The sequence below is a fragment of the Vanessa cardui genome, chromosome 24, assembly GCF_905220365.1.
Source record: "Vanessa cardui chromosome 24, ilVanCard2.1, whole genome shotgun sequence".
In the NCBI taxonomy this organism is placed as follows: Eukaryota; Metazoa; Arthropoda; class Insecta; order Lepidoptera; family Nymphalidae; genus Vanessa; species Vanessa cardui.
Window position 1 is genome coordinate 6973304 of NC_061146.1, and position 27771 is coordinate 7001074.

Sequence of the window (27771 nt, forward strand, 5' to 3'; positions counted from 1 at the left end):
AGAAAATGTTTTTGGTTTGCGGTAGTTAAAACTTTCGTTGTATTTTTTCAATTCTATCTGAATGCACATAGAATGAAGGAGACCAAACCACGGCACAGTACTCCAAGATGCTCCGAACTAAGGTGTTATACAATGAAATAATAGCATAAGATTCTTTGAAGGATTTTGTTGTACGTATTATGAAACCCAAATTTTTTAAAGCTTTGGTTGTAATATTATTATAATGATCGCGAAAAGTTAATTGATCATCGAAAAGTATTCCAAGATGTTTAGCTACTGATTGTCGAGCAATTGCCTTGCCCTGCAATTTGTACTCAAAAGATATTTTATGACGATTTTTTGTAAAATAAATAACAAAGCATTTTTGAATATTTAAATTCATTTTATTTACTTGACACCATTTGGACAGGGTAGTAACGTCATTTTGTAGATTTACACAGTCAAGATAATTAGTAATGACGTTAAATATTTTTAAATCGTCCGCATATAGTAAAGAGGGTGAAGTTAACTCATTAATGAGATCATTTATAAATACGTTAAAGAAAAGAGGCCCCAAATGTGAACCTTGGGGCACACCTGATTTAGTAATAACCGGTGACGATAATAGACCTTTTAGTCGTACTAATTGATTTCTATTTAATAGATACGATTTTACCCATCTAAACAAGCAACCATGAATACCATACAGTTTTAATTTTTCAAGCAAAATTTTGTGATTAACTTTATCGAAAGCCTTGCTAAAATCTGTGTAAATTGAATCTACTTGACCTTTTTTCGCAAAAGCATTACATAAGAAATTTTTATATTCTAATAGATTGGTGACAGTAGATTTGCCCTTAATAAAGCCATGCTGGTTTTGGGATAAGGAAGGACTAATGTGACTATACAAATACTTGTAAACCGAAGCTTCAAATACTTTAGCCATACCTGATAGAATGCTTATTGGTCTATAATTTGCACAGTCTGATTTATCGCCGGATTTATGGATTGGGACTAAATGTGCCGTTTTCCAAACTGAAGGAAATTTACGGAATCGAGAGATTTGTTACAAATTAAATACAACGGCAAGGACAGTTCAACAGCACATTTTTTTAGAAAATATGGAGGAATTCCATCGGGACCCGAGCTTTTGTTAGGGTCTAAATTTTTTAAAGCCAAAAAAATCTCTTTTTGTGTAACATGAATTGAACTTAGAGTCGAATTGTAGTTAGGTTCAAAGTTTGTTTCTAAATTAGAATAAATATCTGGAGACTCATCAAATACAGAACTAAAGTACCTAGAGAACAGTTCACAGCACTCTTGGGCATCTGTTGTATCCGAATCTTTATAATACATGTTTTGCGGTAAGTCGTATGTAATCTTTTTATTCTTTACATCTCTATAAAATGCTTTAATATTATGTATTACTGATTTTTCTGTAAAGGATAGGTAGTTGTCAAAAGATAGTTTTGTTAATTTATTGCATCTAGCGCGTAACATCGAAAAAGTATCATAATCTAGTATTAATTAAAGTTAAAATAAATATAATAACAATCGATTAAGCATTATTATTTCTTTTATTATTTGAAATTTGTTAATAGTTTGGTTGAAGCAATATAGCGTAAATATATAGAAGTGAGTTGTATAAAAAGTTGGCATAATTTGATATAAAGTTCAATTTGATTTACTTTTAGAATTCTCAGTATAAAAATATTGACATAGTCTAGAACTAAACAATTGGGAAATTCTTAGTCCAAAATATTGGACGGTGAAATAAAAACATCAACGCTTGTAATGAAAACCGTGTTTATTAAACAATTTATATATTATTTATCTTTCTTCTTATGCTTAGACTTCTTCTTCGACTTATGCTTTTTACTCTTCTTCTTCTTTTCCTTCTTCGGCTTAACCTTCGCTTCGACCCACGAGTCAGAACTGGACGACTCTTCGCGTTCCCTCTCGTCCTTGGATCGAAACATCGGTTTGAAATTGCTCTCAGGTAATTCTAATCGTTTGAGTAAATTTTCTGGAATTTTCGGACCGTATACGGCCTCTTCCATTGCTGTAGAACTGTTTGCATCTTTCGTTTCTCTCTTATCGTCATTGTTTATTTTTTCGCTTGTGTCGTCATTTGTTTTAGTTTTTGATTCGCTGACGTTGTTCTCAATTGTTTTAGGATTTTTGTCTTCAGAATGTCTCTTCCACGAGTTTAATTCGTCAAAATCGATGTTCGCGAAGATTCCTCTCGGTGGCGAGGTATTCCTTTCGACATTCTTCGGTTTCTCAATGAATTCTTTATAATCTGTGCTCGTGCTTTCCTCATTGGTTTCTTCGTTTTCGCTGTCGCTGAGAAATATCGATTTATAAAGATCCATTCGATCAAATTTTTCTATCGTCGGGACGACTTCTGTTTCTTTACTTTTACTTTTAATCTGCAAGTCTTTTTCAGACTCCTTCATGAATAACTCAGCGACCGTCATTCTTTTATTAGGGCCAGTGTTAACTTCTATTGGTTCCGTAGGTTTTCTGACATTTCCTAACTGTGCAACTGGATTAACATCCTTAGGTTTATCATCCTTGGGTTTCTTTTCATGATCAACATTTAATGATTTCGATCCACTGAATTTACTTTGTTCTTTCGTAAAGCTCTCTTTGTCGTGAACTGATGATTCTAAGTAAGAGAAAATTGAATATGACACCTTGGGTTTGTCTTCTTTTTTCGGTTCCATTCTGTGAAGGAAATATATTAAAAATTATTGTAAAAGTACATACTATAATATAACAAAATTAATGTAGGTCTAAATTTGTAAACAGACATTTTATTGCCTGCTTAATACTAGATTGAATTTTAATGATCAAGTCCTCACAAAAAATCCTATGTTGCCGATGAAAGTTGTTATGATCATCAAATCATTTTCGGAAAGTTGGGATTATTTTGCTTAATATTGTTCGAAACTAATGATTTGTTAGTAAGTTTTAGTGCACTTTATGAATAAATAAATAAATATGAGACAACATCACATACATTACTCTGATCCCAATGTAAGTTGCTATAGCACTTGTGTTATGGACAATCAGAAGTAACGACGGTATCACAAATACCACTCAAGACAGCATAGAAAATTGATAATCTACATCGACTCGCTCGGGAATCGAACCCGGGACTTCGGAGTGGCGTAGCGTACACACCACTCAACCACGAGTTTCGTCAAAATTTTAGATTTTTACTTTATTATTTGCAAGTATACCTCGCTCCAAGCTCCGGCACGTTGAACCTCTTGCACACTATCGGCTCCGGTCGCCATTTCACTTCCTTCCTGGTCACAACTCCGTAAGCGCCAATTTTAGCCGCTTCAATTTGCTCTGGTGTCGCTAGACCGTAATTAATTGAACTCTTAGCCACAGCACTCAGGGGGTTCAGTGCACCGTCGTCCGGCTCTGATGCATGGGTGAACCTTCAAAAATTAAAAAGTTAGTATTAAACAGGGTTATTAATAACTCGACGTATATCCGTTAGGAGGTGACAGGGATGACTATTTGCAATAATTTTAACCTTTAAATTAAATTTAATCATTTTTATAAAACAAAAGAAAATAATAGATTTTAATTGATACTTTTTTTAAATAATATTTTGAAGTTACATTTTTGACAAATTTTGAAAAAATCTAAAGACCGCGATAACTCAAAAATGGTTCACTTTTGAATAATGCATATTGGGATACGTCGAATTACCAATAACCCTGTATACATTTTGGTAAACTGATGGTAAGTGGTCACCACTAGCCACCATATGAGCGCTGTAAGAATTATTAACCAATCCTTATATCAGCAATGCACTACCAATCTTGGGCAACAAGCTATGTCTTTTATGACTACGCACTGGCTTACGCACCTTTCAAACTAGAACAGTACTATATATTCCTATTTGACGGTGGAATATGGTGGGTGGTAATTGCTACCATTTTTTTAAATTAAATTTGGAATATCAGACCTTATATTTTTGTTCTAGTAATTTTCCAGGTATTTCCATAAGTATATTGTATACAAAAAACTTCTAGTAATAAGCTCTTACCTATCCCCCATGACTCCGGACAAAGGCTTATACAATTTGGCGGCTTGTTCGAACTCCATCATTTCTCTGTTCCTCTCCCAGGCACTCAATCTGTCTCCCTCTCCAGTCGCCACGTCTCTTTCTACATTACTGTCTCCACCTTGCAAGTATCGCTCATATCGAGCCTGTTTCTTCGGATCGCTTATAAACGGTTTAAAAACATTTATATCTTTTCCGGTATCTTTTATAGATATGAAATCTATATCTTTATCTTTTTGTGTATTCTCTGTAACGAAGTTGATTGTTTTTCCGAGGAGTTTGGACACTTCTGTGTTTTGGGGTTGTGGGTTAGTTTCGGTTTCTTCTGTCTTTGGGATTGGTACTTCGCCGAGCAGAGCGCCTCGGGCTTCCGACGTGAGTTCGTGGCGTCCCAGCCCTGAAATTATACAGTATTAGTTGGAGCCCGCGACTATGCTCGCGTTTTAGGGGGTTGGTTGTCATGTATTAGATAAAAAGATAGGCCTATATCCTTCTTTCAGGTTCAAGTTTGCTTTATTGCAAATTTCATCAATTTCGATTCATTCGTTTGGTTGTGAAAGAGCGACCGATAGACAGACAGACTATCACAATTATAATATTAGTATAGAAGTATAGATTGTGGGAGTCAGTACACCATTTGTATAACTTTCACTAGGTTTCATGACGTTGATGAACAGATTATTTGTAATGTATTAATACTGTAAACTAATTTAATTTGACAAGGGCAAAAATATCTCTATCTCGCTTTATTTGTGCGGATAAAAAAGAATAGCAAGTATTTCACTGTCCACAAATTAATTTATTATTTATTGAAGTTAGGCAATACTTAACGATAGCCTACTATCGTGTATACTTCTCATAAAGTATGTCATTATTATTCCTAAGAGCATACATATTGAGTTATAGTACGACACAACTTAGATGTAGCATCGGCAAAAATTCGTAAAACCGATTACTGCCGATTTACATAACCAATAGAAATATCTCCCTATCGCTCCATTCGACGCTATTCGTCGCTATACATTCTCGGGTCCGTTTAACCCGAGAAAGCAAGTGCATGTAAATCGACGTGTCAAATTGACGAAAATATTAGGTCATATGAAATTAAAAGTCATTACGTTTGTGTAAAGATTCCCATAAGAAATAAATATTAATATATTGGAATAGCGTTGTCAATTCGGATGTGATCGGTTTTACGAATTTTACCGATGTGACATCTAAGTTGTGTCGTACTATACGTTTGTGTAAAGAACATATTCGCATAAGAAATAAATATTGATATATTGGGATAGCGTACTTAATGCTATGCTACATCTAAATTGTGTCGTACTATACTATCCTAAAGGGGTCCATATTTCACACAATGGAGACTAACCACACTAACAATAAATTAAGAAAACCTACTAACAAACTACTAATATCATTTGAAATGTTATATTGAAATATGTAATAAATGGCTTTATTATTATTATACTATCCCGTGTGGCAGTACCTTGATCCCGTTGCGGGTGCGCGGCGGGCTCGAAGCGCGAGCGGCGCGCGCCGGCGGGCGCGGGGGTGAAGTCTCTCGGCAGCGCGGGCGGGGGGTAGCTCGGCGGCGCTGCTGGAGGCTTGGTTGCCTTCACGAACCCCTCCAAAACCTGATAGTTTTTTATAACAACATTATATATAAATCGGGAATAATATTGCTAAATCTGTGCATATACTGGTAATCATAATATATTATTATAGGATTTATATCCCAAGACAATTACTTGTGTGTTAGTATTTATCTTGGTGCAGCTAACAATTAATATACTATGTTTTTTAAAATATCTCTCTCGGAGAGTCTGGGAGAGATGACTTATTATTACATATATATTATGTAGATACAAATTTCGTTGAAATTAAGACATATACAGACTTCCTCATAATGTTTTCTTTCAAGGAAATCGAGATGAATTAAAAACATAAATTCAGCAGTAGACAATTCAGTGGTGTTTGCCTGGCTTTGAACCTGCATACACCGCGTTCTAACCACGGGACCATCTCGGCTCCCATTAAACAGAGGCGTGACTCACACTGGCGCTCTGCGGCGGCCTCTTCCTGTGGGCCTCCTCGGCGGCCCCCCCGATCTCGAAGTCGTAGTGCGACATGTCGGGCGCGGCGAAAACGTCCTCGTCGTCGGCCTCCAGCGCGCCCACGCCGAAGGCCTGCCCGCGGATCGACACCTGCCACATACACTCCAAATAAATATACTACAAAACAACAACAACAACAACAGCCTGTAAATTCCCACTGCTGGGCTAAAGGCCTCCTCGCCCTTTGAGGAGAAGGTTTGGAACATATTCCACCACGCTGTTCCAATGCGGGTTGGTGGAATACACATGTGGCAGAATTTCTATGAAATTTGTCACATGCAGGTTTCCTCACGATGTTTTCCTTCACTGCTGAGCACGAGATGAATTATAAAGACAAATTAAGCACATGAAACAGCGGTGCTTGCCTGGGTTTGAACCCGCAATCATCGGATAAGATGCACGCGTTCGAACCACTGGGCCATCTCGACTCAAATATACTACAGATTATGTTTATTATATATGCCGGAGACGGTCATGAATTCCTTAGCGTAACGAAGCGCGGCACGAATTTCGCGAGGCGGCAGCACTGTCGTGACGTCACGACGCGACTAACTCCGCGCTACGACGGAGCCTACCCGGTGGAGGCGCTCGGAGACGACTCACTTACGATTCCGCTCTCGTGAATCAGTACCTCCATCCTGGGAACTGTCATTCGCTTCGTTGCCAAGTGTGATACAGTGTGATGCTGAATTAGTGTATTAAGTACATTAAACGTTGAATAAACGTGTTCCTGTATTCGCGGTTTCCTCTTTGCTCGATCACCCAGTAATACGCCCCTATGATGTCTGACGATAGTACTGATGTCGCTGTCGATCCGACATATGTATAATATAATATTTTTAGAACCAGAAGTAGGAAGTAGGTTAACCTCTAAAACAATTATCTTTAATTTAAAATAACAATCAATCTATCACAATAGAAAAACATTTAGTCTACAACACAAATAACCATCAATAATCACATTACACCGTAATAATTATCATTTCAATTCTCAATGTGTCAACTGCGAATCTCCGTTTTTTTTTTTTTAAAAAAGGAAGTTGTGTGACTTGACGCTGATGTTGCTTGTTTATTCCAACGATATTAAAAAAAAAAGGCAGTATATATATACATATATACATTACTCTGACCCCAATGTAAGTAGCGAAAGCACTCGTGTTATGGACAATCAGAAGTAACGACGGTACCATAAACATCCAGACCCAAGACAACATATTAAACTAATGGTAATCTACATCGACTCGGCCGGGAATCGAACCCGAGACCTCAGAGTAACGTACCCATGAAAACCGGTGTACACACTCGACCCTGGAGGTCGTCAAATATATATATATATATATATATATATATATATATATATATATATATATGTCACCGTTAAATTGTAAATACAGTTAGATTATAATCTATCTAGCGAGATTGTAAACTGTTGAAAGATTGCAAACCGTAACAAACTGTTTGCAATTTAATGCATCACTTTTCGTTAGATCACAATCAATAGGCTATTTGACTGATTTTTAAAATCCATTTTATATTATTAATTAGAAGTTAAAGAACCCAGTAAAAGTTGTGATTTTTATTTCTAGTACATATTTGCCGAAAAATATCATATTAAAAATTCCATATTTAAATAGCGCGTAAAAAAGCTACTGCGACAATATGGCGCTGCAATGGGGTCGGTGACGTCACTTTCCTGTATTTTAATCTGCGGTACGTATAGTAGAAAACCAAAGTTTACAAGAAAGTGACTTCATCATAAGCCCTGCCAATCAGGAGCGTTTTGTGTCACGTGACAAACGTTTGCTTGTTTATTCAAAAATCCTTTGAATAAATTAAGTATTATTTTCAAGTTTCGTTGGTAAATAACCATTTTTAAACTCATAATATACACTGATTACAATAATTCACAATTTATTTTTCGCATTGTCAAATAGCCTATTAAAGTTAATTTCAGGTAAATTATAAAAACTCTAACAACAACAAACAACAACAACAGCCTGTAAATTCCCACTGCTGGGCTAAAGGCCTCCTCTCCCTTTGAGGAGAAGGTTTGAAACATATTCCACCACGCTGTTCCAATGCGGGTTGGTGGAATGCACATGTGGCAGAATTTCTATGAAATTTGTCACATGCAGGTTTCCTCACGATGTTTTCCTTCACCGCTGAACACGAGATGAACTATAAAAACAAATTAAGCACATGAAACAGCGGTGCTTGCCTGGGTTTGCACGCGTTCTAACTACTGGGCCAACTCGACTCTAAACTAAGCGAAATATTATGAACTTTTGAAGTTGTATACGTCTTATTGTAAGTTGAATAAACGATCACTATCAACAGCCCCGTCTTATCACAGGGTACAAATGTGCAAAAACCCAAAATGTCTTGCCAATAAAGGCCAATACTGAGACCAATTAAATCAGGCACCCCAAATGGTCTCTTAAATTAGTTTTTTTGGGGAAGGTAGCCAGAAATCTTTCTTAACTTAACTGGGTTGTTTGATAATAAAGTAACTACAGCACGACACAACTTCGATGTAGCATCGGCAAAATTCGTAAAACCGATCACATTCGATTAAGTACGCTATCCCAAATTATCAATATTTATTTCTTATGTGAACTTGTAATATCATATGACCTAATATATTCGTCAATTTCACACGTCGATTTACATGCACTTCCTTTGTCGGGTTGAACTGACGCGAGAATCTATAGCGACGAATAGCATCGAATAGCGCGATAGGAAGCTATTTATATTGCTTGTGTAAATCGACAGTAATCGGTTTTATTGAATTTGCCGATGCGACATCTAAGCTGTGTCGTACTATACTATGTTATGTTACCTTTTTGCCTTTCTCCTTCATAAGTAAATGGCTCCTAGAGCTGCCAGCGCTGTCGTACTCCCCGACCAAGTTCCCAAGCACGGAATGTCGACTCAAACCTTTGTAGCCGAGACCGAAGCGATCGTTCTTATGCTGTATTGTATAAGGGTCATAATCGTCCGGCGCAAATAACGTATCGTATTCAAACTCCGAGTCAGAACTTTCTTCGGATTGCTTGGATTCCTGGAACAAAAATAAAAAAATATATAAGGTAAGTCGTGTTTATTTATTTATATACAGAGCCGGATTTAAAGGTCTGGAGGCCCCTGGGACACAAAGCAGTGGGGGCCATAGACAAACAGAAGCTTGAACAACCTAATAATTATATATAATACAAACAAATATATATATATATGTAAAAAGTAATTAATTCATGATAATATATATATATATTATCATGAATTAATTACTTTTTTTATAGCAATCAGTAAGCTATGAGTTATTTACTTGTATCGGTAACTTTTAAAATATTAAATAATAACATTATAATTTGACTATATCTCGGTATTTGTTAACTTGTTGAAAACTGTGGGCCCCCACTAATGTGGAGGCCCCAGGGCAGTTGCCCCGGTTGCCCTCCCCTAAATACGGCCCTGTTTATATATACATGTATTTTATGGTGTACTATATTAAGAACGATGTACCAAAAACCCTAGTGGATTTATTCTTACATCAGTGTTTCCAGTAAACATTTATAAACTATACAACAACAAAAACAAACAGGTACATAGCAAATAACTAATGTTAAAAGTACTTCTAGAATTAGGTATATATAAATGAAAATTCTGTAACAGTTTCAAATCGAATCCTGCTTAAATTCAATCAACGCTTACAATATTACAAAAAACAATTATTAATATAGAAATCAAACATCAGCAATTAAAATACCTGTCTGATTTCCGGAGGCATATAGCACCCGTACACCTTATGCTGGTCCTCAGCACGTTTCTTCTCTCTGCGGGTGAGTCTGTCTCCGATCCCCTGACCTTCCTTCCAGCCCATCCTGCGCAGCATCTTCACCGCGGCTGTCTCATGCACCGCTCGGATAAATTGTTCTAGAACTGGTTCTCCTGGTATATTTACAAATATTTTTTATAATGAAGAGATTTCAAATATAGTACGTACTTGGCGGTAGGGCTTTCCCTTTATCGTATCGTACAGGCACAACTTATTTCCCAAATTTGGTGGCGCATTAGAGATGTAAGGAATGATAAAATTCCTTCCAAAGCCGATGTCTATTAGCAGTGGTGACAGTTAACCATAAGATCGCCTATTTGTCCGTTTGTCTAGCCATTTATGAAAAAAAATGTAGATAAAGACCAAAAGTCATGTCATGTGTTGGCATACCAATCATTAATCAGATATCCTACTGACAAAACAAACAAACAACAAAACATTGTACTGTTGTGTTTCGGTTTAAAGTTTTAAGCTATTTATACATTACACACAAAGACATAGAACATATATCTTAGTGAACAATGTTAATGGCGCGTTTGAGATTTAATGATTGTTTAATATTTCTCACAATGGCATGGCAATGTCTACCGGCGCTGTAGTTCGCTTCCCAATCGATGGCCCACTCACCCAGACTAGCTATTAAATAACACTTTAGACTAATATTTGGATATTTATGGATATTTGAGCTTGCCTACCAGGTATGGGTCCATCATGAAATCTTTGTTGTAGGGGTCGCTTTTGTCCTGAGAACTCGCTCTTTGTCTGCAAATTTCTAGGCGCTATTCCGTATTCAGAACGATCTTCATCATCCATGAAGTCTTCCGGTCTCTGATTCTATAACAGACATAAATAAACTCAACCGATAGCTTCGATATTTATTACTATAATGCTTAACTGCTGCGGAGCCTTGCTTATTCACCAATCTATTAATATAATAAGAACTAAGCATCTATGAAGTTACTAAGGATTCCTGATGCTTCTATTAACAACATTAAGAAGTAAATACATAATTAGAAGTATTCTGTCATGTATTTTGTTACCTAAACAACAAGCAGTCAGTAAGTAAGCAGTGAGAAAGAAAAATGGTTAAAAAATGTAACCCTTTGGGACTCCTAAATAATCTGAAAAATCTATTAACTATTTGCTAATATATTTGGCGTCTTAATTCTATAGCTCAGTTACAAAATCAGATGATGCAGGTTCTCTAATGGCATTTAAAAGGTTATTTTATAAATACTGTATAATTTTTTAGGTATTTATACATTGATAAATGTTTGTGACACATAATTTCGCTTCACAATTAAAAATATAAAAATTTTTAAAATTGTTTGCTAAAAATATGAATTATCACATTACCACATACATTTGCATGATTTGGGGATATTAGGTTATCTTAAGCTTTGGATAAAAAATTACATTTAAAACTTAAATAACTTGGAAATACTTTAATAAAGTTATGATCATGAAAGCTACTTACAGATATTTGAGCCTTTTCTGAACGTGAACTTTTAAAACTACTCGGTGCCCATCCTTCTGGTGTTCCCACTGTATTTCCATATCCTGCAGAAAATCCACCAGTGAAGGCTCCGTGAAACCTTCGACGGCCATTCTCATCTACCGCAAACTGATCTGCCTGTTGCTGAAACTTCCTCTTTGAAGGTACTTCATCTGCAGAAGCATTGTAACTAATTATGACAATATCAATGAGTACAAAACACCTATCCATGCTCTCCCTAGCGTAAAACAAACTAAAATTTATAAACAATTATAGATAGGATCACTTGCTATCAAATCTTAGACATATGTCTATAATACATATGACAAAAAATACAGTAGAATACAAGAGATATTCTTATACAGATCACCATAAAATTGTAAGTATGGTTAGATTATAATCACACAATTATAAACTGTAGAAAGATTGTAAATGTTTATTCAACTTATACAATAAATATAATCTATAATACTAAAATTTACTTCATTAGATTCATAATTACCAATTGATAATGCATTAAATTGTAAACAGTATATTACGGTACATAATCTTTCCACAGTTCACAGTGTCGTGAGATAGATTATCATCTAACAGTATTTATATTGAAGGTAAAATACATTTACATCCTTTATAGTAGTGTTTTATTTACGTATGTAATTCCATATAAAATTTATTCCTCTTTGTATTAAGGAGGTAGTTTTTCATGTCATATTTACAACAAGCTCATCTGTTACTCTAAGTCAAATATCACTAATGTGTGTAACTTATATAAGTGTTACGAGCCAGTGATATTATGTGCACACATAAACATACATTAGGTGGTTGTAGAGCACAATTTTAATGCTATTTATAAAAGTTTAAGCTTATTACAGTATGTTAATTATTATAATAAACTGCAAATAAATTTTATTTTTAACATATTGAAAAATTACACAGTATATATGGAAGAAAAGCTTTTAAAATAGAAATTATTTTAAAAAGAGATGTAAAATGGCGAGTTGGATCAATATCATGTTTGTAATATTTACAAAATAATTAATGATTGTTTGAAATAGGGTATTATGAGTTATATTTATTTTAAAATATTTAAAAAACACTTATATTTTGTATGTTAATGATATTAATTTATTTGAACAGGTACCGTACCTTCTTCAAATGGATCAAGTGGAGTACCGTAACGAATTACGTTTTCTTCGTCTGAATCGTCGCTACTCATTTTTCCGAAATTTGTACAATCTTTTTATTTAATAATCATTTGTATATTTCTTTACTAATAACATCGAAGTTATTGTAATTTCTACAAATTTGAAGTTAGCTGCTTGCTTACAAAACGTCATTTGTCAGATATCAAAATATGTTAACGTTTAGAAATCATACATTTAGTTATACGGATAAATGTGTATTTTCAATAATTATTTAACCTTTAAGGCACAATATTTGAGTTGGTAGCGCGTTCTTATTGTAAAAATAAAGATGAAATACATTTTACTACTATTCGAGAAAGTTAGGCTCTATTAAGGATTCCCAAGAATCCTGTACTATATGAATAATTATCAATTTATTCATAAAGTACATGATATGGAAAATAAAGATAAATTGTTTATCTGTTAGTTTTCTTTGCAACATGTATCTATGTTCCAATATAATATACCAATTCCTAATTAATATTAGGCAAAGGCACCAAACCACTAATATTCTAACAATTAAAACTGTAACTAATAGAATAGACAAAAAAGATAAAAGCGATATTCAATGAAACAACTTATACTTCTACATTATATTTGCAAATTAAAACACTAGCAAGATGTAAATTCTTGCTTAAAAATTAAGTAGTATAAAATTTCATACAGCTATTTTATTAATCTACACACTATTATCTATAGTACAATAAAATTTAACACAATAAATAAAAATACAAAAAAAAACTAATACAACCAGTAGATAAATTAAATCATATACAATATTAATATCACAGATAATTTAAATAAAAAAAAAAACATGAGATTGATTTACTCTTCTAAAAGATTTTCTCATCTTATTCCGAAACCTAAAACCTGTTTATCTGTCAACATTTCTTCAATAACATGTTGGAGCTTGCTTATCGTTCTAAATCTGTCATCACCATTAAGGCAGGCACTTAATAATCTATCAAAATGAGGTCTTGATGAATTAATCTCCTTTGGTATAGGATACAATAGTGGTGTTTCATCGCCAGCCAGAATATAACAAGCGGCCCACAGGTTGTGATCACTGAGATGATGTTTGCACATATTTTCAATTGAAAATGTAAATCCGGATCCCATGTAGTCTCGGCTGTAGCGTTTATACCAATCAGGCAGGTCCTTTTTTGGGGATATATGTTTATCAAGTATTACTAAATCTTCTAAATCTATAAATGTAATTTCATCCTTCTCATTTGCAACTATGTTATCAAGGGACCAATCCATTAGATAAAAACGAAATCTGTTGAAAAATATATTGTTGTTAATAAATTAATTAGTATTACATATTTCCGTATGAAACAAATAACTTTATTTTTTAAATGTGATGTAGATAAGCAAACATACAAATGAGCTACCTCGTGGCATATGTTCACCACAACATATACACATTGGTACTGTTAGAAATAGTAACCATTTTTGGCTTTCATTGTGAATAATAGTGGCACATTAAAAACTAAGATGACTTTAAGTATCTCATTTTACATGAATTGAATGATGAAATTTTTTTCTCAATGTCTTAAATTAAATATTATATTTAAAAAAATTTCTCTGACCTTACAATTTACTTACAGTTTCAGAGAATTTAAATTTTTTAATGAATGAGATTAAGTTATGATACACATGAAGTTTATGCTTGGTCATTCATTCATTTCTAGCAACACTAAATCATATAAAAAAGTTAGCTATTAGGTACCTATCATGTTTAAATGTAAAATCCATAGCAGCTTCTAATATTTTCTGTGCATACTTCAATTTCCTGTGCCAAGCTACATGGTGGAGTGTTGATAGAGGTTCACCTTCATAGCCAACTACTTCCAATCTACCACACACTCCCCCATATGGTGGAACTGGCCATCCTTTAGATTTAGGTATCACCTGTAAAATAATCAGTTAATAGCTTATTGTCAAATCATTTGTTAACATGAAGTAAAAAATATTTAACAATAAATTACTGATGTTCTGTTTTTGAAGAATTAGTCTAAATCAAACAAGTATTTCTTTGACTAGTGACTTTTAATACTGTTTATACATTATGTTTTTAAATTTTAATTACCTGCAAAATAATTGGCTCCGGGTTAATATTTAATATAGTCCAAATATTTAACATTTCAGACTTATAATTGCCCTTTCTGTTGTTTATAATAGGCTGTAGTAACTCATACAGGCTATATGCATAAGGACACAGAACTAATCCTTTTCTTGGCTCAGTATCAGGCCAAGTTATGTTGTATTCCACAGTTTTTAATACTTTATCATCAACATTGGAAGCGTTAAGAAGTTCAATGGGTTTACAATTATATTTTAAATTGAATGTTTTGCAAATTTTCGTATCAAACTCGCTCAACTCCCAGTCGTGTGCGAGCTTTTTTAATACAACGCGTCGGTTCGATTTTGTGTATCCATAAAATATATTCTTAGCATTGAACATATTAGACCAATGGGAATATTCTAATGTTATTTGATTAGAATATAATTCAGGACAGACAGTAACTCCGTAACATGCTGGGCAGCGGTTCAGATCTGTGAGTTGCATCACTTGAGGGCCTTTAAGGCCTCCAAACAAAAGAACAGAAACGTAAAACGATATAGCAAAGGCGGTTACCATAAGGATAACGCGCTTACAAAATCTGCGTCGTAAAAGCATGTTGCTGTAGTTTTTTTTATTCATTATCTTAAATATATTCCGATACAAGACGAGACATAATTAAAATTGAATAAAAAAAAATAACATGCCAATAATTAATATCAAAACATTTTATAATTTATTTCTTATAACAATATGTCTATATGTACACTCAAATGTTTGCATACTTGCTTTATTAAGTTCATATTTTAACATGTATTTGGAAAGAATGAACGAAATACAAAAATTATAAATATAATTTCTTTTGTATACTCTCCGTTTAGATAAAGCAATATTGGAAATTTAACTTGTTTGTTAGTTTGTCATTGTCACTCAACATAATTTGGCATTGATGTTTACACTTACAGACTATAATAGACATTTTTTCATTGATGAACGATCTCAACAAAAAAATATTTCGTATACAGTAATTGTGCGATGTTGATATACGTTAATATGGCAGTTAAATGATTTATTCTAACTTAATTATATATATACAAATATGAACTAAAACTAGTTACTGTATAAATCTTGACCGCGTGGAATGGTGGCAAGAATGCTAGCAGCATTTCCCCGTTGAATCGCAATTCCGATCCTCTGGGCAAAAAACGAACCAGCCCTCTTGTCACCAGTGGAGGCAATGAGGCGAGGTGTTATACTTTTGATGAAGCTTTTTGCACCACTACTCCAAGGGCCAAGCGTTTCGACAGCAAATGGGACAGAATACCATATGGCAGTTGATATGCGTTAATTTATGTAGGACGTTAACAAGAGCTTATAGTGAGCATTTCATACATTCATTTATTTAATGGTTGACTTAGAATAATTCGTTAGGCGTACAAAATTGTAATCGTATTGTAATTATTAACGTGCAGAAGACACTTGCAAAAATATTATATTATATTAAGTCTTAACTATTATTTTTATCGCTTTAGTAATATTCTAGTTTAAACAAATGAAAACGAAAACCATGAATGTATAAATAAAATAACAGCGATATAATTTACAAGTCCCCAGCGGCCAGCACTAGTCGAACAACGTTCTCTCCCTTAAGATGAAGGTTGTAAGGAAAATTCAATGTATGATGATAATTCATTTGTATATTGGACATTAGCCATTACATTTTAAAACCTATTATAGATCGGTACATATCAAAGAACAATAAAATTATTGATTGGTGATCGAAGTATTTACAAATGTTATATTTTTTAAGAACATTTAAGTCTATTATAATTCTGTTAGCATTCTTGCCACCTTTCATGTTCGGGTAGAACGTGATTTGTACTTATAATTATTCTTCTTCTATTAACAAAATACATATCCTTTAGTATATTGACCACTTTTTCTGTTTATTTTTTAACACATTTGCTATTTACTGTCAATGTCAAACGTCAAAGTCAATTGTGTTGTTGATATTTCGATCGTTCGATTTAGAATTTAGGATTAGCCTTTCCTTGTAAAATCAGTGCAATGTGATTGTTATTAACAAAAAAAAAGTTGAAATTTGAATCGAGCTATAGGTCAATACAACTGTTCTACATAATATATTGCTTTATTGTGCTGTGTGTATGAATTAAACTAATTATTATTTGTGTCGGTGTTATAAACAGATTTTTTGCATATTTGTTATTAGTTAAATATGGCTTTTTTTTCAAATTTATTTGATAACTACACAGCAAGTTTCTACGATATAATTGGTGAGTAGACGTTTTATTTTTCTTTGTTTATTTTAATTCATATTTTTAATTTAATTAATTGTTGCTGGTTAAACAAAGGCATATCCTCACAAGTTTTTGACTTGCGTCATCCTGAACTTGGACTAGTAAACTTTTGTTTATTACCTATAAATTAAAAAAAAAAAAAAAACAAAATATTTTATTTTTTATAATAAACTTACAAACTGATCACATAATTAAGAATTTTTATAAACTGAAACTTAAATTAAGGTCAAAATATCATTTTGATTTTTGGCACAATAAAAAGTATTAAGTAGCTAATATATTTTAAATAAAAAAAATAATTATTTACTTAAAAAGAAAGTTTAAGGTATGGACATGCTTGTTGATTGATAGATGACAAACAAAAAAAATCTTATAAGAAAATCAAGTATTGTTCAAGTTTTTCATTATACATTGAAATTTTGTAATTTTATGTAAAAAAAAATATAATTGAATGCTTAAAACATTAATCATTATCATTAGAGCCTGGATATTTCACTGGCCTTAATCTTCCCTTTTACATTCCTGTTGTACATTGGCACCATTAAATTCGTATTTAAAATTACGTATTCTGAATTAATTTAGTTCATGAAAATAATCAACCTAAAGAATCATCTAATTGCATGTTTGAATGACCATGAAATGTAATTGATTATGCACATAACTTAACAACAATCTAATAAATAGAAATGAACGCTTGTTTTTGTTTGTATGGATTTCATTCATACATTGTCAAATCAAGTTATTTTTGTATTGTTTTGGCTGGTTGTGTGATGATTTCTGGCTTAGAATCAATATAAACATGTAGGACACAGTTTAATTATATATTATCAACAATTTATAAAAGACAATGCATTGAAATTCCCTTCACTTTAATTTTACTACCAAGTTCTGAAAACAAATTAATTTTTTTTTATTCCAAAGAGAAGAAGATTGGCATAATGTACATTTTCATTTTATAATCCCACTTCCATAGGTAGTGGCAGTATTTTGTGTATCATGACTGTAAACCAGCTTATAAAACAAAAACTTTTTTAATTTGCATAAATTACATATGAATAAAAAGGTTTAATTAGGTCAGTAAGTGTTTTTTGATTTTGGCGTAAATTCGGCCAAAAATCTACAAAAGTCAATTAGGATTGATTAAGACACTAGTGATATTTTAAAGATCACCTATTGAACAAACTCATTAACTATGTTTTGTTTCCAAATCTTCCCTACAACAAATTACAGCAGTACCTTGAAAATCAAACATATGTCAAGAGGTCATTTAAATTTCAATGTTTTTAGGTGTGATTATGAAGATTAAAAACAAATGTTTTTTAATAATTAGCCACAATATGAAATGGTATTGTTGATGAATGCTTGAATATAATAGATATGTTATGTAATCATTGGTCATCTGTTCGATTTTCTTGTCCATCTTCTATGTATTATCTGATTATCGTTTTTCATATTAGATTTTAGTCCTATTTGTTTAGTTTTTAAATTGGCTGGTTTACCTATTTTTAGATTTAAAACATTTTTATAGCTAAATAATAAGTTTATTTAATATACCTTTAATTTTAAACTGTTCAAATTATGTTTATTTAGTAACTATACAATTTTGTTGAGTATTTAACATAGGTTATATTTCTTACAATGTTAATGCCAAAGGCCAAGGTGATATTCTATCGTTAATACACTATTGCTTGTACATTAAAAAATAAAATATAAATCTAATGTTAAACTAATTTTGCTACATTTGCTATCCTTTTTAGTCCCACGTGTAAGAAAGTGACAACAATAGTTTTGTCATCAACTTTGTTTAGGGATTATACACAGTGAATTGCTCATGTAAATTGACACCTCCAGCGCATTAAGTCGTATGACATTTGTGGTTTTTCGGGAGAGCGATTGTTAACTTTATTCTTGCATTGTTAAGCCACCAAATATAGTTTGTAATTTATTTTGGAACACAGCAGACATTGTATATTACAGAGTATAATAAAGTATTTTCTTTGAATTAAAAATTCATATTTTAGTAAATATCGGAAACTTACGACTTTATTCGTGTCGTTACAAGGTCTTTACTTTAATACGAAACGACGCATATAATCGTTAGTTATAGTTACATCGTATAGGCATGTGTCCGATATATCGAAACTAATCTAAAATTGCCTGTCGTCGTAACATCAGTTGACATCGATTTGATGATAACGGGTAACAGTTGAATATTGTTTTGCTTTTTCAAGCATTCAAAGAATGATAACATTAAACTCATGAAATAGCCGCCTTGTCTATCTTTTAACTTTACAGTAAGCGGTCTGTAAGAAAGTTACTCAACCGACGTCACAAAATTCGGATATCGCCCATGCCTAATAAATTAATAATACACAAACGTTGACCTTGCATAAAGTCGCAACTTCCGTGTTGCAACGTTTTGCGTCGGAGATATGTAACTGAGCTAGGTTCACTTGTGCGCGCTCTAATAGATCAACGTAAATCTTAGCAACCGAGGACACTACTATATCACTACATAGTATAAAACAAAGTCGCTTTCTCTGTCCCTATGTATGCTTAAATCTTTAAAACTACACAACGGATTTTGATGCGTTTTTTTTTATTTCATAGATTGATTCTAGAGGAAGGTTTTTGCATATAATAATACGTGGAAAATTTAGTAAAGAAACATGATTGTTTTAGAAGTTTCTACTGTAATGTCATATCATTGTATACGTGCGAAGCCGGGCCGGGTCGCTAGTGCTCGAAAGTTTAAATATAAGTCTATTAGCGTGTTAAAATGTTGGTACGTAAAGAAAATATGGTTTTTACAACTTTTTGACAAAAAAAATGTTATGAGTTTTTGCGTGGGGTGTGTCGAAATCATTCATGAAAAACATACTCGCCAACTTTTGAAAGCATTAAGAACACAAGACCTAAGAAAACATTGCAGAACTAAGGTACGATATCGCCGACAGTACCCCAAAAAGTGGCGGTAGTCTATAAACCAATACCCAAAAGCCTTCGCCATTTCAATCAAATAGTTTGTTTGATCTAATCGGAAATTCAAGGTCATAATATATTTGGAATATATAAGTTATTAATTTTCCATATATATTGTATGTAAATATCTACCTCGATATATCGGTCATTGACCCGGTCCATTGTTCGCGGTGGGTCCTTTAATATGACATTATTGTACAGTTGACAGTTACAGGTTAAAAACAAACAAGCTCTGCAACCGATACGTGTAACGAAAACAATCGTTAATTAACGATAAATGATTTTCGATATATTATCGCGACATTAAAGTTTTATGTATTGATTTTATTGTTTTTTTTTTTGATGTTCTGTCACAGAAGTTTATGAAAACTACATTGGGTCCAAAAATGTGATGTTCTTATCAATCGTCCTCGTGTCAATTTTTGAAGTCCCAATCAAATGATAACAACGATTATATTTGTAGAAAATGAGTTACATAGCAATGTTTCGTTGATAATTAGGCGTAAAATGTAACTCGACTTTTTTAATTTATATATAGTCAATGGATGTGGATGGATATAGAGGTAGAGGACGACCAAAGAAACGATGGATGGCTTGTGTGAAAGAAGATATGGTTAGAAATAATGTTACTTGTGAGATGACGTCCGACAGAGAAGTATGGAAGGAGAAGACATGCTGCACCGATCCCAAATAATATTGGGATAAGGGCAGGTGTATTAGCCAATTAGGTGTTATAGCCAATGGTTGTCTACTTGTCTGCCAAGACTAAATGGACCACCTCGCAGTAAGCGGACAACACTCCCAATTGTATCTCTTACATTGTCAATGCCCAATGCACCAATTTTACAATCGTAGGACACACTTAGATCTACCACCAAGTTTCTAATCGCAATGTTTCGAAGATCTGTCTGAAATAATAGCCGATAATATCTCTTTTCTGAGAACGTTTTTACGTAAAAGCCTAATATGAATTTAATGCCACAATTTCCAAGTATTTCATGCTAATCCGCAAATAATGTAAAGAAAAACCCATAAAACCTCTTTCCGCTTGTTAGTTTCGTTTAAGATTATGAACATTCTATTTTTAAAATAATGTAATATGATGAATACTACGCGATTTTCTTATTGTTTCTTCTTGCATACATTTAGAGTTGTCCTCATTCTTCTGTGAGACTTTAATATTGATTAAAATGCATGTAAATAATTAACCAACGCAGCTAGTATAAGTGCCATTAAAGTCTCAGTTACACTACCCTATCAGACACTGATTCTCTGAATTTTTGTGTTGTTTCGACTACTTGCGTCGTTTTATGCATGTATTTTAGTTGCAGTTTACTTGTCGCTGAGATCAATAAATAGTTCATCAAGGTCATTTTTCTCTTCGTCGAACTTATTTTTAGGATTTGTTTACGAATCCAATGAGCTACTTGTTTTTTCGATTCGAACATACGATGTGAGATAAATGAAATTAGCTTTTTTATTGCCTACATGTCATACGCAAAATCCTCTCGATGTCCCTTCGATTAAATCCAATAAAATATATCCAACTAGTGGCCCGGCCCGGCTTCACACTGGTGCAATTTTGATACTAAATATACTACAGATTTTTTCTAGGTTCTTTACTACATTGTCCATGTATTATATACAAAAACCTTCCTCTCTCATCACTCTATCAACTAAAAAAATCGCATCCAAATCCACTGCGTAATTTTAAAGATTTAAGCGTACATAGGGACAGATAGCATTAAGCGACTTTGTTTTATACTGTGTAATAATGAAAAGTATATAATGAATACATACTCTTTGGTAACATATTAAGCCACGTTGGCTTAAATATCGACTGTTTTCCACCCATAGTTTGACAAGGTATATAGCGTTCAATGAAAGGACGTAAATAATGTTGTATATGGTCCCATTTCTACTTACGAATTGTCAAATTATCGCAATAAAATCGAAACGTATTATTTGCCGTTGAGCAAAGTACCTATATTGCAAATGCAACTATGTCAAAGTTGGATTGACTGGATACAGTAGAAATAATCCTCAGTGACGATTAAGCAGAGTTTCATATTAGTGAGGAATCTAATTTGGATCAGAATTGAGAAGTTAGTGGAATAAATGGAAGGTATTTTTTCAGTCTACAGTAATTACGTTTGCGTCAATGATGTCTGCGTCAAGAGATGTATTGAAACATTCTGGAAATGTACACCAAATGTGGGTTTATGGCGCATTGTTACAGACGCTGTCACGTTGCCTTATGTCTCCAATACGATTAAGATGTATTTGGGTGTGAATATAAACGTGGAGAGAAAATAATATTGATATTAACACTTTTCTCAGAAAATGTTATCGAAAAGACATACGGAATATTCGTTACAGAGTAGATGTGTACGGAATCTTTTGGAAATTGGCTAAGAATAGTATATATGTATGTATGAGCTGAGATGGCCCAGTGGTTAGAACGCGTGCATCTTAACCGATGATTGCGGATTCAAACCCAGGCATATACATGTGCTTAATTGTGTTTATAATTCATCTCGTGCTGGTGAGGAAACCTGCATGTGTCTAATTTCATCGCCAATAAATTCTGCCACATGTGACCCGTATCCCGCAACCCGCATTGGAACAGCGTGGTGGAATATGTTCCAAAACCTCTCCTTAATGGAAGAGGAGGCATTATCTCAGCAGTGGGAAATGTACAGGCTGTTACTTTACTTTTTACTTTACTATATACCAAAACTAGTAGTCGTCCGCGGTTTCGCTCTCTGTTTAGGGAGTTGGTAGTCGAGTTTAAGGCAAAATAGTAGCCTTTGTTCTTTCTTTGAGTTCAAGTTTGCTTCATACTAAAATTTTATCAAATTTAATTCACCGATTTCGTAACTAGTGATAGAATGACTGACAGACAGACAGAAAGAGTTACTTTCACATTTATAATATTTAGTTAGTATAGAAGTATAGATGAATGTTTCGGTCAAGAACATCTATGTTGGGTCGGTCTTCAGGTGGGAGAGCCAGTAACAAAAACGTGGCGGAATTCGAATGGGTGTGAAGCTGGAGAATCAGAAGATATGGTGTAACCTTGGTAGAGGGCTACTTTCAGTAGTCAAGTCATCATCATCTGTCATGTGTTAATCGCTAAGATCATTATCATTACATAGTATAAAACCAAGTCGTTTACAGCTGTCTGTCCCTATGTATGCTTAGATCTTTAAAATTACGCAACTGATTTTGATGACAGATTTAACAGGATGGGTTTTATTAAAGTTATTGATTTCGGGATATTTACCATGTTTTATTTGTTCGGTGGAGCTCGATATTTCGATATTATCTACGAATGTCTTGTTCACTAGACTGTTCAATAACTTTAATAATAAAAATAACCATGTTAATTTGAAATCTTATGATAGGTTTTTTTAGTATGATTACAGAGGAAGGTTTTTGTACATTTTCGAAGTTTCTAATTTGATGTCATAAATAAACAAATTCTGTATTATAATTGGTATCAGTATTGCACCCGTACGAAGCCGGGACGCGTCGCTTGTATCTAACTAAAGTATAAATTGACGGTATTACAAATTATTTCGTTGCAAGCAATAATCAGGCCATTTACCACCTAAGTCATAAATGTCTTAAACGATTTTAACAATATGGTAATTAAATTTAAGGAACTGTACCAAGTTTCATAAGCAGACCGTGCATTCAGCTGATATGACAAAATGTCTCTGTATACTATATTACAACCGGAAGTCAAATAAACAATATTTGACGGCAAATTAACGCGATGTGATTGGTCGAGAGCTTGATGATCTATATATTCATTATGGATTTGCGAAAATATGGCGCTTTGAACGTCGACGAATTTGCTATCGGAATTTTGTAAGTGTAGTGTTTGTAAGTAAAATAACAATGGAAATAGGTAGTTAAGTATAATAGTGCTGTATTATAAATAAAGATATATTAATGATTGACTCTTAATAGTGCACAGTATAGCAGAGTTATGAGCAAATCGTATGAAATACGTGAATGTAAGATTTGTTTATCATTTTTCCTACTTCTATTGGAATAGAATATATTCATGCTTCATTAAAAAAAAAAGATCTTTTGACAATTTATTTCTTAGTCCTACATGGCATTGTCGTTGGAATTCAGATCTTGCTACACCAATACCAAAGTAATATAAATACATACATAATATACCAAGGTAATATAAAGGGGTGTAAGAAGAAACTCGAAAGTCACTGCAGAACACGATTGTGAAATGTCAGTTTGTGATATGCAATATCGAATTTAATAATTATAAAATTTATAGGACCTAAGTATCAAAATTCCGTGTGATAATAAGTTTAGTCAGTATTTTACGAGTGAGATACGGAGTCATCCACACGACGACGACAAGTAATGTTTACGCCGGTTTTCTCATGGGTACGCTAATCCGACGTACTGGGTTCAATTCCTGGCCGAATCGATGTGGAAAAAAATCATTACTTTTCTATGTTGTCTCTGGTCTGGGTGTTTGTGGTACCGTCGTTATTTCTGATTTTCCATAACACAAGTGCTTTAGCTACTTACATTCGGATCAGAGTAATGTATGTGATGTTGTCCAATATTTATTTTTTTCTCACACAGGAGTAGTCTAGGTATGATTTATGGGTAATCCGTTGATGGTAGTTTAATTCAAACGTCCATTCATCAACGTTGAAGACCAAGTCATTCTTTACGTAATTATCTAGGTTTTAAAATGTTACCTTGGCTAGTAAAAATGCAGGATGTAGTAATTTATAGGAGAAGCCTCCGAGGCTGTCATTATCATGTATGTAACAGTGGTCGTCAAAGTTTGATTCGGTTGCAGTTTTAGGTTTAATAGAATTAAATTAATTTGAGTTTCACATTTTTAATATAAAATCGCGATTTTAAATATCCACCTATAACAGATCACTACGATAAAACGTTTTTTTTTTATTTGGTTGTAGGGATTTTTGAAAGACAATCTCGGTTGGCACCACCGCTAATTACTTATATTTAGTATTGTTGTGTTCCTGTTTGAAGGATGAGTGAGCCAGTGTAACTACAGGCACAAGGGACATAACATCCTTAGCTTTAAAGGTTGGTGGCGCATTGACAATAAGGAATGGTTAATATTTTTTACAGAGCTTACGTCTATAGACGGTGGTGCCCACGTGCCATTTACCATCATCAGTTGGTCACCAAGATCAAGTTTGTTTTTGTTTCTGTTCCTCATATACTAATTAGTGAATACAATAATATATTTATATCATGGCCTTTAATGTTTATACGTATGGGTACGTTTTGTCTGTCTTTCCGTACAGCCTTAAGATTTGTTTATGTTTCCATCAGAAAGGTTTGATAACGTCTTGGCTACATTTCTTTATTTTTCATCTGCAACGAAATTAATTCAGTATTTATTTATAATATTATTTAGTATGTATTTATTATAGATAATTTAAATATTTCCTTTTATACTTTTGGGTCGGTCCTATTGTTTCCCGATAATATCCTTTATTGGGATAGATTCGTATACTTATAGTATTTTGTTATATAGTTTTACTCGTATCATGATATTTTAACAACTAGCGTCCTGCCCAGGTTTCGTTTTTTATAAATATAATTTATACCCTATAACACTATGAATAATTTAGCTTTCTTTCAATTTCTTTTTGGTATTTATTTATTAGTTCTGGGAGACAAAATACATACAAACAAACAACTATACGTCTTTATAATATTAGTATAGATAAAGAGATTTATAGTAACTGAAGCTACGGCATACTGTTTGTTTATTTAACTTTGCGTTTGATTTATATTTTGATATTGATTTGAAACTAGTTGTTGTCCGCGGTTTCGTTTCCTTTTAAGCAGTTTGTCGTTGTTAGTTATAATAAAGTAGCCTATTCTCTGCCATGGACTTAAAGCTTACTTGTTAACAAATTTAAATTTCTTATAAATTTACTGAATTTAGCCGTTAAAGAACAACAGTTAGAGTTACTTTTGTGTTTATGAGATAAGTGTGCATGGTTTTTGGTTTATTGTTCTTGGTTTGGTACTATTTATAACGTAGTATATAATTATTTCTATATTAATATATAACTTTAAAATAACTATAAAGTATTAAAAGTTATTAAGTTATAAGTAAGTTTGAGAAGCACCGGTTGTATGGGGACGCGATGCAGTATACCGTATAAGAAAATATATCTAAAAATATAATTACAGGTGGCAGGGCAAAAACTAGTCGATTGCAGTCTTCATCTGCTACGCGTAAATTGTCCGTCTGATCGTTGACATTTACATAGAACTATGCAACGGTTATCTATCATTCCTAACGTTAATTATTTGAACGTATTTGTGTGCAACGTTTTTTGTGTGACGTTTTCGTGAAACGTTTCTGACGAATGTAATTAAAGTTTTGTCTGCAAATGAGATTAGTAAATGTAATGCAATTTAATCGAAATTGACGGACCTAGCCGGCCTCCAAAAACTGAATTTTTATGTACAGTCGGGGTAAGAAAAGGTCGTCACCTTAAGATCTATTTTCGTGTGCTCAGTTTGACCGATCGAGAATGACATTTTACGTCACAATGATTCGATGTTTAGATTCAAAAGGTACTAAGAGTTTACGACTTGATAAAGGAATTAATTTGAAAACTGACGAAGGTTTTCTTACTCTGACTGTAAGTACATACTTAATTCGTCTCGTGAAATAATACAAAAAGACTTAACTATAGGCCATATATAATCTACCACACGTTCATGGAACACCGTGGCTACTTTTTTACGTCAAAATGGTATAATTGAAAGTTCCGTTTCAAATTATCTAAGATTTTCAACGATTTTTTTCTGGAGTATGTAAAATTAACTAGTGTTGTATTATCGTGTTATCAATAAATATATATAAATATAATATTAATATGTAAACATAATTAGATAGATAAATAGCTAGGGTCAGCAAGTGTAGCTCAGCACTTTCGTCGGCGTTGGAATCATTCTCGAACGAGCCTTCGTGTCATTCGAACGCTTTTTTTTTTAATTTTAAATTTTTTATCTGTACCGGTCATTGGGTTATCAGTGTTCGAAAATAATAACTTTTTAATCATGGTGGAGAATCAGTGTAAGGCGCGACCAGTGAAAGCTTACATAATGAGTGATTTATTAAAAAAGTTCGGTGCGGACACCACAAGCGACGTCGTTAAATTAGTGATAGCCGTTGTCGGTTTTTATATCGGCTTGTTTTACCGTAAGTATTTTTTTTAAATTAATTTAATCAACAAAAAAAGGTTTTATTTAATCTGTAATTCTTTTTTTAAATGTCTTCTATAGGTACTTTATTGATGTTTAAAATTCGAATATCGCCAATCGTTAAATGCAATCCAGCATTATTGCATTACTATGTGCAATATTTTTTTTACGCGACATAAACATTATTTTAAATTATTATTATTAAAAATTATGTTAAATTACATATATTGTATTATAGTGTTAAGCCAAAAATGTAACGCAATGAATTTAATGAAACTTTCAGTTCGAAATATGCATAGGTTCTTGCGTGAAGCACTTTTAAAAAAATAGCGTTTTTTTAAAGTTAAAAAGTATATGATTAGTGTAATTTAAGTATTGTCATTCTTAGCAATTCAATTTAGGTTTTTTTTAATTTGTAATTTTGTATATATAATCCTATTTATATAAGTAGG

The 27771-nt window shown here is 33.0% G+C and overlaps 3 protein-coding genes and 1 long non-coding RNA gene across 5 annotated transcripts in view; 2 read left to right on the top strand and 2 right to left on the bottom strand.

Annotated features, from left to right (window-relative positions):
- Window positions 1-1786: 1786 nt before the first annotated feature.
- LOC124540018 (G patch domain-containing protein 1 homolog) lies at window positions 1787-12848 on the bottom strand. Its single transcript, XM_047117416.1, has 10 exons — window positions 12666-12848; window positions 11502-11692; window positions 10720-10858; window positions 9956-10137; window positions 9029-9250; window positions 6130-6279; window positions 5562-5709; window positions 4052-4466; window positions 3228-3434; window positions 1787-2709 (listed from the first exon to the last, which is right to left on the bottom strand). The coding sequence occupies exons 1-10, from the start codon at window positions 12733-12735 to the stop codon at window positions 1806-1808; spliced, it is 2628 nt and encodes an 875-aa protein (XP_046973372.1). The 5' UTR covers window positions 12736-12848; the 3' UTR covers window positions 1787-1805.
- On the top strand, window positions 12222-13122 carry LOC124540020. The gene is made up of 2 exons (XR_006967116.1): window positions 12222-12390; window positions 12657-13122. It is a non-coding gene; the product is annotated as an uncharacterized LOC124540020 (long non-coding RNA).
- A 94-nt stretch (window positions 13123-13216) lies between these two features.
- On the bottom strand, window positions 13217-15716 carry LOC124540019 (divergent protein kinase domain 2A). Its single transcript, XM_047117417.1, has 3 exons — window positions 14796-15716; window positions 14436-14617; window positions 13217-13982 (listed from the first exon to the last, which is right to left on the bottom strand). The coding sequence occupies exons 1-3, from the start codon at window positions 15408-15410 to the stop codon at window positions 13550-13552; spliced, it is 1230 nt and encodes a 409-aa protein (XP_046973373.1). The 5' UTR covers window positions 15411-15716; the 3' UTR covers window positions 13217-13549.
- A 1049-nt stretch (window positions 15717-16765) lies between these two features.
- LOC124540070 (transmembrane protein 68) overlaps window positions 16766-27771 on the top strand; it is a 32276-nt gene continuing 21270 nt past the window's right edge. The window contains exon 1 of one of the 2 annotated variants that reach the window (XM_047117482.1): window positions 16766-17062. In XM_047117482.1, coding sequence (XP_046973438.1) covers window positions 17005-17062 — 58 coding nt within the window. In that variant the 5' untranslated portion in view covers window positions 16766-17004. Of the gene's footprint in view, window positions 17063-27058; window positions 27318-27771 lie in introns of those variants that run through there. The other variant, XM_047117481.1, reaches the window with a different exon arrangement.